At 42.6% G+C, this 18426-nt stretch overlaps 1 protein-coding gene across 4 annotated transcripts in view; it reads right to left on the bottom strand.

Moving 5' to 3' along the window:
- Positions 1–18426, bottom strand: part of PSD (pleckstrin and Sec7 domain containing) — a 128021-nt gene that overhangs the window by 3400 nt on the left and 106195 nt on the right. For all 4 annotated transcript variants that reach the window (XM_060769221.2, XM_060769222.2, XM_067466947.1 and 1 more), the window contains 5 exons: positions 13524–13567; positions 9856–10034; positions 4981–5051; positions 2189–2346; positions 512–656 (listed from right to left, as the gene is read on the bottom strand). In XM_060769221.2, the coding sequence (XP_060625204.2) occupies positions 512–656; positions 2189–2346; positions 4981–5051; positions 9856–10034; positions 13524–13567 (597 nt within the window). The remainder of the gene's footprint in view (positions 1–511; positions 657–2188; positions 2347–4980; positions 5052–9855; positions 10035–13523; positions 13568–18426) is intronic.

Raw genomic sequence — 18426 nt, 5'->3', positions numbered from 1 at the left:
ATTTCTGCACAGTTACAGGGACAGTTTAATCTTTTCCCCTTTGCACTTCCTCACTGACAAAAAGTGCTATAACCTCCCTTCCCCATTTTCAATTGCAGTCCCATCAGACAATTAATTGGGTTAATCTCACTGTAAAAAGACATGAAAGGGGGTCAACTTTCAAACAGTTTAACTCTGACCGCACAACCTCTGAGGATGTCTGCAATAGATGCATGTGAAATGTCAGGAGAGAGTGCTTCTAGAATATGGCCATATAGCCCGAAAAACCTACAACAACCCTGTTTACCTCTGCTTTAAGCTTTTGTGAACTACATGCCACTTGCATGTAAAGAAGCTATCTATAATCCATGAAAACCTATGCAGAAAGAAATTGTTGCATCCTGAAGACACCAGATAACATTTTCTTTTCCTTTTGAACCTATCCGTGATGTTACTTTTCCTTCCAAAATCTCATAATGCTATACAAAATGTAGCATAGTATAGCACTGCACAGGACAGGGGCTCCACTTACTTGAGACAGTCGTGTGATGGAGCTGGGCAACAATGGCCGGCTGAACTTCTTTTGGGACCCAATAGCAGCTGGAAATGGGGGTGCGGAGAACATGGCTGCTACCACGTTGATGCGTGTGATCCAGGAATGCATTTGTTCTGTGTTACTGAAGGAAGAAGCAGGAGGAACGACACACCATTCTCCAGGTAAATGCATGTTTTAAGACAACTCTTGATGCCAGGTTTTATATAAAGGGAAAAGTATGCAAAGAGGAGGACTTCTCTGGCATGTATCTGTATCCCCATTAAGTGAACTGTGGTATTTCCAGGGCAGGTGCTATCACCTTATCACCAATCTGACACAAAGCAAAGGAAAGAGTAGTCTGAACCATCAAAACTCCATTGTATGAGTGCAGTGGTCCTTGACTAATCTCTCTTCTGAGACCACTGCGCCTGCTAAGCTGAGGAACGTTTTTGGGAAGAGAATAGGGCAGGGCTGCCAGAGCTATTGGAGCCCAACCTTTGCCCAAGTATATTTGAGAAGGGAGGGACCTGTGTGTGCCACGGGCATCTTGACAGAACCTACTAGTTGCTGGCTGTTCTTCAATATAAAGCAAGTTAGAAGCATAGGCAAAGGCCAAGTAATTTATATACTCATGTATTTGTTCTGTAACTTATATACTCATGTATTTGTTTTGGACTCGAGGATGTTTCATATGAGCTAGGAATAAGCTAAGGGCCCTTCAGGGATAAGGAAAAGAGCTATTTTCACCCCCGTCATTCAGAAAGGCCAGAAGTGCTGCGATGGACAGAGCAGAAGGAGTTGGTGGTGCTTTTCGGTTTTTTCAGGACAAGCTAAGCTTTTGCTTTTTGCCATTCTACCCAGAGAAGGGGATGTGTCCCTTTTAAAATAAGAATTAAGGTACAGGCAGTCACACGTTATGAACAAAATAGGTTCTGTAGGTTTGTTCTTAAACTGAATTTGTTCATAAGTCTGAACAGGTACATTTATAAAGTGTAATGGCAGATATCTATCCATCCATCCATCCATCCATCCTTTGGATAGCACAGGGAAGGGTTAACACCCCTGTGGTGGTTGTTTTGCTGCCTGTGTCCCTGTTCAGAAGATTTCACTGCATTTCTGTCCCTGTGATAATTGGATTTTGAAAAATTTGGCTTGTTGTGGAAACATGGGTTAGTGAGAAAGCTTCAGGGGAGACACCATTTCCCATGATAACTCTTCCAGGAATGAATTTCCTTTCCAAGGGGTAGATTTCTCTCACTTCCTGTTGTTTCACACCTGGATGTAAATTGAATGTTTGTAACTTGGGGACTATACTTACACTGACCCGTGGCTAAATCGACCCAGGCTTTTTTAAATCAATAGTTTGACTAAAATTTATAGACATGCATGAGTATATACAGTGATTCTTACAAAGGATGCAGGGGCATTTTAAGTCAGCTGGGGGTGAGGGTGAAACAAGCACAAAACCATTTCTGCTGAGGACAGGTGGTGCAATACAGAATGGGCCAAGAGACAAATCCAAACGTCCCGAAAGAATGGTTCAGTATGGCAACAAGAGCCCAGAAATATGTAAAGCTCTGCTAGGAATGATCTAAAAATGGGATAGCCAATCAAGCCGTAAAAAAATTCTCCAAATCTTGCAATTCCATATAGGTGCAAAGCCTCAATACTTACGGAGCCTGGAATAGGAAGACTCTCCAGTCAGCTGTCCTGAGGTAGAATACGTTGGGTCTCTTGCTGTAATCTGATGCTTGGGTGGCCAAGGAGTGATGGATACTAATGGCATTCTTAAGGTCCTCCTCTGAAAGGGCTTTACCAGGCTTATATTCCTCCTGAAACGTGAGCAGATGTTATGCATGTGAGGCAGGAGTCTTTCCTCACCTCTCACCTAGGCTGGTGTCTTGAAGAATCCTAGATGGAGATCCTGCATCGTGATTCTAACTACAGTTGCAGAGCTCCATCATCAGACTGAAAAGGCCCCCCTCCCCGGCAACCTACTTTTTCAGCCTGGCAGCTACCTAACTAAACGATTTCTGGGGTGCCGAAATCAGGGCATTAGGAAAGGATGTCCACAGCTTGTTCCTGGCTTGAGAAGAAGGAGCTAGACGATCCCCTGGGGGTCCTCACACAACTGCATCCTATGGCACCTCAAGAACAGGAGTGACTGCATTTATCATTTCCCAATGTCTCAGAAATGCCTCAATTGGGCTGCAGCTAGGCAGTTCTGAGGATCATATTTTATCATTCATGACCACAAATGTGAATTCTCAGCAGTTCCAATATCACAAGTCAGGTGTTCAATGTTTTAACTGCTGAACAGGATATCAGCTGTGGTTTTGAGACTGCTATAACGCAAGAAGACTTCTAGGAATGGAGACTGGGACTATGTACAGTTCTGGACTAGAAAAAAAAATTGAGGATCTCCAAATGTCCTGCAAAGATTATATTGCAGAAAGTAACACTGACTCCATGAAAATTATATTACGATTGTAGTGTTTGAAGAGATATTTATCTTTTTTTAAAGTTTATGATTTCACATTCAAACATAAAATAGGTAGGCAATTCAGATTCTGTGAGAAGAACTTCTCATCCACAACTGTAAACTACTCTTTCTTCCATCCCTTGTATGTTTCGAATCACATGATTATGGAAGTCCAGCTAATTTCTACTGAAACATGCGTGTTATACATTCCTCATCTCCCTACCCTTGCCATTTTATGCTACAAAACTCGTTACAAAGCTAGAAAGATTTCTATTAAAAGGTATGTGGGAAGAGGAGTGCAATAATTTATTTTCCAGCACTCTGCCAAGACAGGCTGTTTACAGATTGCCAGATACTGACAATTTGTACCGGGTTGGTCATTGGAAGGGTGGGCAGTTATCTGTCCCTGGTTTGTTTCCAGCGCTATTCGTCTTCCAGGGAGGGAACTCTCTTGATACAAATGTGGCTTCTTCAGTGGCTGCTTTGCTAGGCCACCCTCAGAGTGTTACTCATGTTTCCTCATCACACCACCTGCCACTTGGGAGCTTTGGCACCTCCTGTTCCTGTTCTTTCCCTCGGCGAGCTGCGACCGGGGTCAGCATCATTTCGACGGTGTGACAGACTGCAACAGAATTTGTTCCTGCCATTGCTTGCTCCCCTGTGGCTTCTATCATACAGGCATGGCTATGTGAGCCAATAGCTGCGGGAATAAATATAGGTGGTAGTTGCTCCCTAACGCTTAAATTCTGTTAGGCGGTTTCTTTATGCCTGTGCAAAGATGCCAATTTGCAGTGGCAAGACAAGCAGCTCGGTTTGCGAAGAGTTCCTGAAATGTGGAAAGCAAAGAAAACATATGTGTGACGGAGGCTCCTTCTTTGGAGGCTTTTAATCAGAGGCAGGATGGCCATCTGTCGGTTTGTTTGTTTTTTGTCGTGTCAGGGGCAGCTTAAGAAACTGCAAGTCGCTTCTGGTGTGAGAGAATTGGCCATCTGTAAGGACATTGCTCAGGGAATGCCCAAATGTTTTGATGTTTTTACTATCCTTGTGGGAGGCTTCTCTCATGTCCCCGCATGGGGTGCTGGAGCTGACAGAGGGAGCTCATTTGCACTCTCCCTGAATTCAAACCTACGACCTGTAGATCTTCAGTCCTGCTGGCACAAGGGTTTAACCCATTGTGCCACCAGGGGCTCTGTCGGGGGTGCTTTGAATACAATGTTCCTATTTCTTGGCAGGGGGTTGAACTGGATGGCCCACGAGGTCTCTTCCAACTCAAGGGTTCTAGGATTCTATATGAGCATGGGAAAATACAAGTGTGTCCTTGTACAAAATGAATGAATTAGTTAAAATTACATGCAGACCCATCATAAAGTATATAAATAAAGTATGATGATGATGATGATGATTATTATTATTTGAAACACAACAAGATGAGTCCACAGCAAACAAGATTACTCTGCTGGCTGTTGTACTGAATCACACATCGGACACTTCCCAATTATTATTATTAGAACACAATTCATCTGCGAGTTTCTGGATTAAAAGAATCTGGAAGAATCGGAAATGCCTCAAAACGCGAGTATGAGAGAAGTAGGAGATAGCACTGTTCCATTTTTAATGACTTGTTATGTATGTCCATTGCTCCTATTGACTTGTGCCCAAAGCATCTCAGCACCTTGTCTCCTTTTTGTTTAGTGCCCCACATTTTCTAGTCAAGAGTTTGGTTTCATGATGATAATGATGGATTGCACCCACACTTAAGAGCAGATCTAATGATACCACAGAACTTTCCTTACTCATTAATAACTTCAAGTGCCACTGGCTTGAAATGGTCTACACAAAGTCTGACTAAGTCAGGATTGATCTCTAAGTTATACCAGAAGCGTAACACTCCATGCACATGTATTTTTTCAGATGCTCTTAGTTTGGCAGACTATGTGGAATCAGGGGGGTTTAGTCCCACCTTTGGGGGGGGGGGAGTTTGTACCTTTTGCAAATAGAGGATCATTCCCTTCAGGATTCCATGGAAAGTCTTCCAACCCCTCTTTCCTCTTGGGGCTGTCAAAGCAAAAGAGACAGTCAGTCAAATAGCTACTATCAGGTAGAGGCTGCAGCAGGGCCAACAGATATATTGTTGAAGGCTTTCATGGCTGGAATCATTGGGTAGCTGTGAGTTTTCTGGGCTGTATGGCCATGTTCCAGAAATATTCTCTCCTGACATTTCGCCCACATCTATGGCAGGCATCCTCAGAGGTTGTGAGGTCTGTTGGAAACTGGGACCACCAAACGCAGCATTGCCCAAACATAAATCAAGGAACGTGAAAAGCACTACAGACTAACTAATTCAGAGAAGCCAGCCATAGGAGAGCACTTAATGAATCAACCTGGACACAGCATATTATTTGAGAACACATAAATGCTGGACCACTCCAACAACCACCATGTCAGACTACACAGAGAAGCCATTGAAATCCAGAAGCATATGGACAATTTCAACAGAAAGGAGGAAACCATGAAAATGAACAAAATTTGGCCATCAGTATTTAAAAACTCTAAAATCAGGAGAGTAAATAAAGAACAACACTCAGAAGACAGGAGAAATCCAGGCATGAAACAATCAGGGCCAGTTAACACCTCCCAACAATGGATTCCCATAGCCAGGAAGCAGCCAGGCTTTGAAACTGCAAGGCTATTCAATGCTAATCAAGCTGGCCAATTGCAACATTGACACTTGCCTCAGGCAGACAAGAGTTCTTTCTTCCACCCTGGACATTCAACAGATACATAATGTCACGTTGCCAGGGCTCTGCCTTATTTAGGTAGAGATGAACCAAACTCCCAGTTTTATCAAACAGTTTAATTAAAACAGCACTTACTTGCTGGCTGTTTTAAAATATAAAACATAAAGATAGCACTCAGCCACAGAATAAACAAAAACTGATAGCAAAAACAACTCCGTAGTCAAAAGGGTCCAGTCCAGTGGTCAAACGCCGAGAGTTCAATAAACAAAGTCCAGGGATCAAGAGTCTATACTATAGTCAAAAGCCAGTCCAAAGGTTCAAGATTCCAGGATTCCAAGATTACAGGAGACAGGTCAGAATACCGAAAAATCCAACAGACCTGGGGGGAAAACCAGCAGCATCCACCACCAAAATACAACAGATACTTTTCTCCCAAAGATCAGTCTCAAGGTTAGCTCCTTAAATCCAGTAACAACCAGCTGCAACCCATCTCCTGCACACCTCCACCTCTAATTGCTTTCATCCATGAACTCCCACTTACAGATTACCAAACCCTCTAAAACTAATACATTAACCCTTCCATCAACCACCATCAACTGCAGAACATATGGCACATAAACACCATTTTCCTAGTTTCCAACAGACCCCTCAATCTCTGAGGACGTCTGCCATAGATGTGGGCGAAACATCAGGAAAGGATGCTTCTGGAACATGGCCATATAGCCCAGAAAACTCACAGCAACCCACTAACAGATATACTTTGCATAGAGGGTGATGGTGGGAAGGAGTGCCTGAACTGACGAATGGAGCCAGGAGAGGGCTGCAGTCTGGTCATGGCTGCCTGCCTTCGAGGGCATGGCTACGGGTGCAGCTCTGTGCTTGCTGCTTCAGAGGAAGCAGGGCACAGCAGGAAAATTGGACTCAACAGCAGATACAACATATACAGGCAGCATCTAATCAGATCAGGGAGGCATTCACAGACTGAAATTAGGGGGGAGTTTTCTTCCGAGGGCAAAGGAGTGAATGCTGTAACTGCATTCACTGGAGAGAGACAAAAACTTTAGAACCAGGCAATCAATGTGGTTCCCAATCATGGTGTCAACCACTAACACCAGCCATGATTAATGTTGTTAAGTTGAAAGCACAGTTTAAAACCTACAATGGAGGGAATAAATATTAGAGGGAGAAGGCTGTCACCTGGCAGATGAGCGTAGCTGATCCCTCCGGGCTTACCAGAAACCTTCCCCCTCCATATAACCTTCCTGGTGCCCTTCTTGAAAATGGTGCGCTCATAACTGGTACAACATTGCAATCTTACTAGAAATCACTTGCAGTGAGAAATAAAGGAGCTCAGCAAGCGGTGATGCACAGGCTTGTCCCAAAACAAGGAACCTGAAATGACATCTATTGTCCCCGAGCAATTCTGTGCAACTTTTGAAAGCTGGCTCCTTGGTCCTTGTACTTGGCATTGTATAGATTTTATTTGCAATTTCTGTACCCACTAACACAAAAGTATGTAATGATGTCCATACACTGTCTCGAAATCAGAGAATGTATGTCTCAACACTAGTTGCCGCAGACCATGGGCAGAATGGTGCCATTGCTCCTTTTTGCTGGCTTCCCAGAAGCAGCTGGATAGACTCTTTTGGAACGAAAGGCTAAAATAGATAGGGCTGAACCAGAGTGCAGCTCTTTTGTGTTCTTACATTGCATTGGACTCAATGCATTTACGATGTAGGACCCTTGCAATGACAGCTCTGTTGGCCATAGGCATTCTTACAAGTGACATGCGGCTCTGCACAAAGAAGCAGAAAGTGGGCAGAAGCTTTAATCTCCCAGAACAAAATCTATGCTGGTGACTTCACGCTGAGTCAGTTTTATTTACCCTTCAGATGATAAAGGATATGGTGCACCCTGAACACTCATACAGCTTTCATCATTTGTGAATCTGGGAAGTTGTCCAGCTCTGTGTTCCCAACCAGACCATTTCTGCTACCATTATACCCATCTCAAGAGCTGTCTTCCTACTTCCCAGTCTAGTGCTATCGCAAACATGGAAGATGGATACAGGTTTAATGTGGAGAAAGCTACACAGGATGTGAGGACACACCTAACTCCCTTTTCCTCGGAACTACAGAGAAAATGTGTACTGAATGCACTACTTTCCATTTTCGGGCTAAAAAAATAAATCAGTTTTGACAGTACAGTCTGTAAGAGAAGGCTAAGCATCATGCTAATGTGGAATGCTTTGGTCCAGAAACAGAGAACTCTTTTCTATGTAACTCTTTTGGGCTACAAGTCAGAAATTGATACGGCCAAAATCAAAATGAAGATCTTTCTTCTTGCTGCCTACTCAGTGTCGGGTCCTGTCTCATTATATATCTTCTCATTCTGGATCATCAGTTTGCTAGGATTCACTAGTGCAGCGGTTCTCAACCTGTGGGTCCCCAGATGTTTTGGCCTTCAACTCCAAGAACAGCTGGTAAACTGGCTAGGATTTCTGGGAGTTGTAGGCCAAAACACCTGGGGACCCACAGGTTGAGAACCACTGCCCTAGTGTATGAAGAGAAAACTGTGTGGATCTGGCAATAGTGGTGTGTGTGTGAGAGAGAGAGAGACAGAGAGAGAGGTGGGAGCCATTTCTTTCTATGGTGCCCGTTCACTGGGGCAGGGACCAATGAGGGGTATGTGGCTGCAGAAAGGCTTGGCTAAGCAAAAAATGAAGCTTTTAATGATAACTGCTTGTCAACACAGCTCTCACTGAATCTGAATTAGTAGTAACAATTGGATAACTCATCCTACATTTTTTGAGATTTGTGCTGTGTGGATTTTAAGAGCCACAAATCACCAATTTTTTAAAAACATTCAAGTGGTCCTTTGTAGCCTATTTTTGAACTATTAGGGAAGAAAATGGGTGTGTGTATCAGTGCTATTTCTTTATTTGTTTACCATATTTATATCCCGCCCTTCTCACCCCAAAGGGGACTCAGAGCGGCCTTACAGATAGGCAACGAATCAATGCCATATACAACAAACAATTAAAAATAAACAGTTACATTAAAATCATAGAATTAAAACATCCTAGCAACATTTAAAAACTACACAGTCCAAAATCGTACTCCAGAGCCATTCCAGTTGCAATTGCACATATTCTATATCCATTTCTAGCACTGCATTACTTTACTGACCAAAGGCTTGGTCCCATAACCATGTCTTTACTTTCTTTCTGAAGGCCAAGAGGGAAAGCGCTGATCTGATTGTTAAAATGAACAAGTGTTATGCAGAGGATAATTCAAATTGTACATTGGTTTAGTGAGTGCAGAGGAGTTGGTAATGTGGTCGGGAGTTTTTGTGATGGTTAAGGATACAGGCAGAAGATAGGTGTCTGTTAGGGTGAGCCAGGTTGCAGATAATCTCTACAGTGGTCAACAACCATTTCTGCAATTGCAACATTTATTTTCCTGCAATGGAAGATCTTCGGGCTTTTACTGACTTGCGACTATGCCAGTCATCCTCAGCCTGCGGCCCTTCAGCTGTTTGGGTCCCCAACTCCCAGAAATCCTGACCACTGAACAAGTTGGCTAGGGCTTCTGGGAGTTGGAGTTGGAGGACGCAGTTTGAGGATACCTGAACTCTGCAATTGTGAGTGCTGGAGAAATCAGCTCACATGTAAACAACAAGGGTGCTATGTTTTTTTAAAAAAATAAGAGATACAGTAAGTTTAATTCTCAGTATGTTTTTTTTTTCACCTCAAGGTCTCTCTGACTGCCACAAGAAAGCCTAATTACTTAAGATGGAAGCATGTTTCTGGTTGAGAGATAATTTTGAATAATTATCTCAACACCTCGCAGGCAAAACTAAACCTTCCTGTTGGTTACTGCCTTAGACTAGCTAATCCCATCCTACAGAGAAGAGCAGGAAAATAGGCTGTTGTAGATTTTTTGGACTGTATGGTCATGTTTCTAGAACATGGCCATACAGCCTGAAAAACCTACAACAACCCAGTGATTCCGGCCATGAAAGCCTTCGACAATACATAGAGCAGGAAATACTGACGGTTCAAGTCAATGCTCTCCCCTTGCCCCGCTCCCGATATACACACAGCACACAGCCCCACATACTTTTTTTGCAGTCGGGCTCCGCATGGCTCTTGCGCACCAGGATACCATATTTGTACGTGGCGATGCTGGGATCCTGTGAGAAGTCCAGGAAAGGGTTGCTGCAGCTGCTGATGCGTTTGATGGACTTTGGGTTGGGGTCTGCCAATTCCGAAAGGGACTTGCGCAGTTCTTCTTCATCTCTAGGGGGGAAATAAGCATTAGGGATTCACATCTTTAAACCACCCCACTCTCTTGAAACCTGGAAGTTGCATACCAGGAGACTCAAAGATGGAGTTGCTAGTGAGACCAGAGCTGTCTGTTGTTCTGTCCTCCTAAGGACATGGACCCAAGGTGGCTTTGATAGAACCCAAGATAACAATTTCCATATTCACTCAAGTCAAGCGCACCTTTGTTGACTAAATTACATAGCCCAAAGTGAGGTGTGCATTACATTTGATGGTGGATTAGAATTGCACATGTAAACCTGCCTGAACACCCCGCTATCAGGCCTTGCGAAGGCATGGCCTCCCAACTGGTATCATTTGCCATCCTTGGAGGGGTACAGTGTCCCTTTGCCCTTTAGTGGTTCTGAGGCAGGCAGATTGGCTGAGAGGCAAGGGGAAATGGTGCATTAAATTCAACATTTCATCTTTTTTTTTGTAATGTGCACCTTTAAAATTAAGGTGTGCATTACAATCTATAATACATTATGCTTGAGTATACATGGTATCTCTATCTGGGATAGGTAAGTTGGGAGACAATCTTTTTGGAACCATGAGTACCATAGAATATGTATTCTGTGTCTTTAACACAACCAACAAATCAGAGTAAGCACCCAGTTTCAGGTATGGAGCTACACGGGGTGTACTCAGAAAAACTATTTCCATGGAGTAATAGGGGAAACTACATTTATGCTACTAGCTTGATAACTATAACACATAACAAAGGCAAAGAAGACAGAAAAAACCCCAATGAAGAAAATTATTTTGGGTTGTTGTAGGTTTTTTGGGCTGTATAGCCATGTTCTAGAAGTATTCTCTCCTGATGTTTCGCTTGCATCTATGGCAGGCATCCTCAGAGGTTGTGTGGTCTGAGGATGTCTGCCATAGATGCAGGCAAAACGCCAGGAGAGAATGCCTCTAGAACATGGCCATATAGCCCGAAAAACCTACAACAACCCAGTGATTCCGGCCATGAAAGCCTTCGACAATATGAAAATTAATGATTTATGTTACAATTGTTTTTAATTGCCCTATACTTAGGGCATTCTAATACGAGTTGCTTCTGTTAGTCCCATACTTGTTAACAGAGCTGTGAAATTGATAAGAGTATCACACACAACTTCTGGTCTGGTCTGCTTAATTACTAAGATGTTAAAACAGAAGAAAGGAATGTTTTTGTCTGAATACATTTTCAAAGAGAAAATGACTTGTGAGAACTGTACAAGTTAAGAAAGTACACGGCATCACTGCATAGTAAGTATCTTATAGTGTTATCGGAGCAAGTCGATATATACACATCCTCCATTTTTTGTTTTTTTCAAAAAAGAACTTTGAAAACTGATCTAAACACTGGGTTATTTGCATGTTACTCATCGTGAGTCATGGGGGACCATCTGTTTAATTTTTAAAGGGTTGGATGGCTGGTTATGTGCATACAATTGTTCCGTGTGTTACAACAGAAACTAAAAACCCACGGCATATGTAAGAAAAACTTGAAACCTATTTACATATGAAGTGTATTGTACACTGTTTGCTCATCATCTAAGATACGTCTACCGAGGGTGGTGGACAAAAGAAAAAGGAGTTATGTGTATTGCTGCCAATGACACCCTTTTCAAACGAAAGCAAAATGACACATAGAGATGTAGCGTTATCATATCTACAATCTACAATATAGTTATTGTTAAACTTAATGGTCTGGATCAGCACTCCACCTTGGTGAAATACACTCACTATAAAAGCAGCAGAGGTGGGAACAGTAAGTAACAGTGAAGAATGGAAGCTCTGCTGCATGGAAATCCTTGAGGCCTACCAGCATAACACTTGCTAACATACATTTTAGTGCAGTGGTTCCCAACCTGTGGTCCATGGACCACCAATGGTCCGCAAGAACTAAAATACGGTCCGCAGCATCACAGTTACTACACCACTATAACGAGAACAATGGTCTCACAAAACCTGCTTATAGTGCCGAGACTTATTAAATATGGTTTTCTGTAGGTGAGTAGATGGTGACTACTGGATGGCATATGTTCTGTATCAGAAGCTAGAACTGATGTGGTCTATCTGATGGAATTTTCTGAATCAGTACCCCAAGTAACCAACCGAATCTAACGTTGATCAAAAACTGAACTGTAACCCTTTTGGTACTAATGTTGGAGAGTGGTTTCTGTTCAAAACAGTCCCTGGTCAAAAAAAAGGTTTGGAATCACTGTTTTAGTGCCTCAAATATTACACCTGTTTCTGGGTATATCTGACCTGCTGATTCAAAAAATGGCACCATTTTCCCATCAGTTCTAGTTTTTCAGATGCCCAACATATGTCATTTATGAGTTTTCACCTTCTCTCCCATAAGAAATTCTGATAACCTTGTCTAAGAAACTAGAGTTGATGTGGTCTAGCCAATGTAATTTTCTGAACCAGTGCCCCAAATAATCCCAGGAACGGGTCTAAAATCCAACACCCCAAGATTTTTATTTTGGTTAGATTTTGGAATCAGCTCCATGTATGAAGTTGTCCATCCTTCCGCCACTTGCCAGCCCCAAAAGGAGCTCTAAAGAACTACACAGAGGGCAGAAACACAGAAAGCAGATGACTGGAAGAGGGAGGAGGACCCACCTTAAATAAAATGGGCCAACTGAATTATTTTGGCATCTGGAGAAGAAACCTCCCAGTTTCCTCTTTCTGGTAGTAAAAACACATCCAGAATAATTCAAATAATAGGCCTTTTGCTAAAGCCAACATCTTATGCCGGAGGTTGCTACCATATTCTGTCTCATTATGGTAGATCCTCGGAAAAGTCCTGGAAGTAGGCACCTGGATGGAAGCAAATTTCGAGTGATCTGAAAAGGGACACAACAACACGCTCTCAGCACTTTCCCTTGTGAAGAATGACTTGAGACCACTCCACATTGCTGATGTGCTGCATTTTCCACTTCGAGAGGATGTCACTTAAATGCATCCTCCAAAGCTGAGTTGTCTTTCTGACGACAGCTTGGGCTACTCTGGCTCTCTGCCAGGGTTACAAACCAGGATGATTAATCCTAGCAAATCCACTAATCAAGCCACTGGTGACAGGAGCGGGGTGTGTGTGTGTGGGGGGGGGGGGGGGAGAGAGGGAGATGGGGGATGGCACAGACCGCATCTCCTACAGTGTGCATTGAGGCCATGCTTCTCTACAGAGATCAAACGCCAGAGACCTTGGCCCTCCAGGTCAAAGCTTGCCCTTCCGCACAGCGCTGATTCCAAAGAGGTCTATGTTGCACCAATATGGGCCATTCCTACTCAGCTGATCCAGTGGTACCTTTAATACATGCATGCATTTTTTATTGTGAGACACTTTGAAAATAAGAAGGTAGAGTACCAATGATGAAAAGAAAGCCAAAATAAAAAATAAGACTCAAAAAAGAGGATGAATTCAGGAGCTACCCAAAAAATGGGAAGTAGAAATACATGCAGGGTACTCACATGGCCCACTGCAGCTTTTCATTCTTGATGGAGCTATACAGCGCCTGTAGAGATAAAAGAAAAATCAGTGTTTTCAGACCAGCTGTGTAATGACAAAGACACAATATTTCAAGACACACAATTCCCTTTAGAGTAATCAAAATTGACAAGAGAAGAGGTCAATCCTGAATTTAATCCTCAGCTGTGGGTTCTTTTGAAAGATAACATGGCACTTTCCCTTGTACAACTTCTTTAGATCAATAAGACCATGCTTACACTGGCCCGGTGGTTTCCATGTGGACAAGGGATCAGGTAAAATGGAGTTGATGCAGCTGTCCAAACTACTGCAAATCTCCAAGATACTCTGATTTTTCTGTTTGGGTAGATAAGTCTTTGGAAGAGGCTTGTTTGGCACCCTTTGACATGTTGTTCAGTTGCTTCCGACACTTCGTGACCCCATGGACCAGCCCACCGCCTGCCTCCCATCTCACCCACTGCTGCTGTCACTATTCCTTTTTCAATCCGTGAGGCTCTACACTTGCTCTGCTCTTTCAGCTCCTTCTCTGATGGTGGTGGCTCACTCTCTCCTTTAGCTCCAGGGTGGCAGGATGGCCACAGCTAGCCTAAGGACTAATGGAGCCTGCATCTCATAGCATAGTGGTGTTATTGGGGGAAAAGAGCAGGTCTACAGCCCATCCTAGTGCCAGGAGCAAGAGAAGAGGAGTGTATCGTTGTTTCTAGGCTTTCCACTTAAGGTATAAAACTGGTCTCAGGAACTGAAAATCAAAATTAAGACAAAGTGAATCACAGATATGAGTCTTCACTCAGGTGCTCAAAGACAGGTTGGCTTCCTACAAAACTCTTGGACAAATCCAAACAAGGAAAAGCCAGAGTTAGGCCACATCACTTGTAATTGACAGGAACCCCCGGTAGCGCAATGGGTTAAACCCTTGTGCCAGCAGGACTGAAGACTGACAGGTTGCAGGTTCGAATCTGGGGAGAGCGTTTTGAGCTCCCTCTGTCAACTCTGGCTTCCCATGCGGGGTCATGAGAGAAGCCTCCCACAAAGATGGTAAAACATCAAAACATCCAGGTGTCCCCTGGGCAATGTCCTTGCAGATGGCCAATTCTCTCACACCAGAAGCAACTTGCAGTTTCTCAAGTCACTCCTGACACGAAACAAACAAACAAACTTGTAATTGATGATTTCTCGGGAAATATGGGAAACACAGTAGAGGTAAATGTGATGAGCTGAGTGACGATCCTACTTCAGATGAGCTATGTAAACTTCATGAGCTGAGTGACAATCCTACTTGTATTATTTCATTCTATTTATAGCCATCTATCTGCTATTATTTTTTCTAAGATAACTGTCAAACTGTATCATATTTTCTTCCTTCCTTTTCAAAATTCCACCTTTTCTTCCTCCAAAAATACACAGTCTGTGCAGCAGAGATCGTCTAGGATTTTTTTCCTCATGTCTTCCCTATGCAGCACTTATTATGTATCTTTAGCGATTCTTCATGACACAAACAAGCTTCGTTCTCCCTTATTTGGAGCATGGCTATAGACTAGTTTAATCCCGACTTAGGCCAAAATATAATACTGGATTATAATAATAATATTATAATATTATCCCAAGTTTGTATTTAAATAATGACCAACATGGCTGATAAACTGAGTATAGTTGCTTTTAATAGTACTGACTTGTGAATAATTTGGGTAATATAGATACTACAGTAGGGTTTCAATATCCTCCACAGTTTGGTTCTAGGATCCTCTCTCTCCTCCCATGGATACTAAAGTCTGTGGATGCTCAAGTTCCATTATATACAATGGTGTACCAAAGCGAAGTAAATTACCGTATATAAAAATGACAACAAACTCAAACGAGTGCTGAAAAGAACCCGAGGATCTGTGAAATGGCAGGAGGCCACAACAGGACAAGTTGACACACCAGCAAAATGCTTGGCACACAGCAAAACCAACGTTTGTTTCTGGGATTTTTTTCTCCTACAAACATTTTTTTCGAATGGTGGTTGGTTCAATCCACAGAGGCAGGACCCAAAGATATGGAGGGCTAACTGCATATCTATTTCCCTCTGACTGCAAACAAACCCAATGATATGCTTTCCCCACCTTCTGGACAGTAGAGGAAGCTGACAGTCAGAAATTCAATTAAAGAGACTAGAATTACAAGCAGCTGAGAGTACAGTAAATTGGAAAATGATGGCCACAAAAAAGACAATGTGGACATTTCTGTTTGAGTCAGATCAGGCTTCCTCTTTAAGGTAATGACACATAGCAACAATAAGATTTTAGCAAAAAAACAATATCCAGAAGCTACATATCTATTAAACATTGGTTATCATGGTCTCTAGAGGACTGGATGGTGACATTTTCAAGAAAGAAAATTGAGTATCACATCTTTTTACAAAACAGAAAAGAGCTACAGTGGTGCAACTTTTGTGCCGGCTGAACTGAAGGTCAGTGGTTCAAATCCGTGAGACAGGGTGAGCTCCCGTCTGGCAGCTCCAGCTTCCCATATGGAGACATGAGAGAAGCCTCCCACAGGATGGTAACACATCCAGATATCCCCTGGCAAACGACCCTGTAGACCAGAAGTGATTTGCAGTTTCTCAAGTTGCTTCTAACATGATAAACAAAGAGAAAGGTTCTCAGTAGTGTCCAGAAGGAGGAATCATAGAATCATAGAATCAAAGAGTTGGAAGAGACCTCATGGGCCATCCAGTCCAACCCCCTGCCAAGAAGCAGGAATATTGCATTCAAATCACCCCTGACAAATGGCCATCCAGCCTCTGCTTAAAAGCTTCCAAAGAAGGAGCCTCCACCACACTCCGGGGCAGAGAGTTCCACCGCTGAACGGCTCTCACAGTCAGGAAGTTCTTCCTAATGTTCAGATGGAAGAGATCTCTTTAGATGCCAGGAACAACTGAGTGGGAGTGGAGTTACACCACTGTTTATTAATCTAAACTTCAATTAGAAACAACCTGCACGTCAGAGGTCCGGAAATTATCTATCAACTGCCAAAAAAATTAATGCTGATTTCCCCTGCAAAATCCAGATGACTCCTTCCCAGGGTGAATAAGCAAAACTAAAACCCCCAATGTGTCTCAACACTCCAATTCACCAGCAATCTTACTGACAAAAAATAACAAGTTGATAAGGGATAGCTTTGGTATTTGCCTACCTTAATATCACAATAACTTAAAACAATTCAATCAACTTGTCCTTAGATATTATAATCAAACCACTAGTTGGATGGGATCTAAAAATTATACATAAAATGAATGAAGATCACTTCTCAGAGGACTTCATCTTTTTTATTGAAAGCACCAAATTAAATATTGACCAGATTCAAAATTCCTGGCTGTGAATATAATCTAAAATCAGGAACAAATGGAAATCAGTACCTGCCCTAGGCCACTCTTCTACCCACCCCTCCCACATCTTTTATTGCAGTGGTTCTCAACCTGTGCGTCCCCAGATGTTTTGGCCTTCAACTCCCCAAAACCCTAGCAGCTGGTAAACTGGCTGGGATTTCTGGGAGTTGTAGGCCAAAACACCTGGGGACGCACAGGTTAAGAACCACTGTTTTATTTCAGTATACAGATAATTCGGTTCTTTCTAACCCCCGAGTTACAAACACTCAAAAACAACTCACACTTAAGAACGAGGGTAAGAAAACAGAAAGTGGTAGAAATCTACCTCTCGAAAGGAAAATTAACTCATGAAAGAGTCATCATGGGGAAAAGGTGTCTCCACTCAAGCTTTCTCACCAATCCTTATTTTCACAAACCTACAAAACCTATTTTGTTTGGGACTGCCTGTATATGGAGATAAACAGACTACATCAACAATAAGATCATTAACAATATTTGAAAAGAAGTGCCATCAGTCTAGCAATATACACAAGGATCAGGCCTCTCTGATTTACAGATGTCTAGGCAAATCCTCTCTGAAAAAATCTTGCTAAGAAACCCTGTGATAGGTTTGCCTTAGGACTGTCATAAGTGGGAAACAGCTTGAAAGCACACTACAATGATAACAACAACAACAATCCAACATAATAGGAATGGAGCAAGTCTCCAGAACCAACTGGGAGCTGGAACTGAATTTCAAAATGTCAGAAAATGAATAATATGATTTCTCGATCTATGTTCCTTTCAAATGTAGGTCAGCCTATTTAAAGAAAATACCTTTAAGATTGTAGACAAATGGTAAGTAACACCAACTAAATTAGCCAGATGGGCCAAAAACGTAACATCTAATTGTATTGTTGAACCCACAGGAATAAAGGAGCCACTTAGAGGGGAAGTGTTCTTCTCCTACATCATGAGAACCACTGACCGCCTAGGGAAACTGACAAAGAAACACAATCTACAGACCCACCAAGACAATTCGACAAATTCTATGGTCAGTAAAGGGTAAGAGGGATTCTCTAACCCAGGGGTCCTCAAGTCTTTTAAACAGAGGGCCAGGTCACAGTCCCTCAAACGGTTGGAGGGCTGGATTATAATTTGGAAAAAAAAATGAATGAATTCCTATGCACACTGCACATATCTTATTTGTAGTGCAAAAACCAGTTAAAACAATACAATAATTAAAATGAAAAACAATTTGAACAAATTTAAACTTACTAGTATTTCAATGGGAAGTGTGGACCTGCTTTTGGCTGATGAGATAGGATTGTTGTTGTTGTTGTGTGCTTTCAAGTCATTTCAGACTTAGGTTGACCCTGAGTGAGGGCCGAGTAAATGACCTTGGAGGGCCGTATCTAGCCCCCGGGCCTTAGTTTGAGGACCCCTGCTCTAACCACTGTGGTTAGACTCTACCATATACCATGCAGCTGTGGACAGGTCTACATAGAAACCACCAAAAGTAGCACCACCAAAAGTAGCAC

This window comes from Anolis sagrei, chromosome 3 (assembly GCF_037176765.1).
Source record: "Anolis sagrei isolate rAnoSag1 chromosome 3, rAnoSag1.mat, whole genome shotgun sequence".
Classification (NCBI taxonomy): Eukaryota; Metazoa; Chordata; class Lepidosauria; order Squamata; family Dactyloidae; genus Anolis; species Anolis sagrei.
The sequence above is the reverse complement of the archived record's forward strand: the minus strand, read 5'-3'. Positions and strand labels throughout refer to the sequence as shown.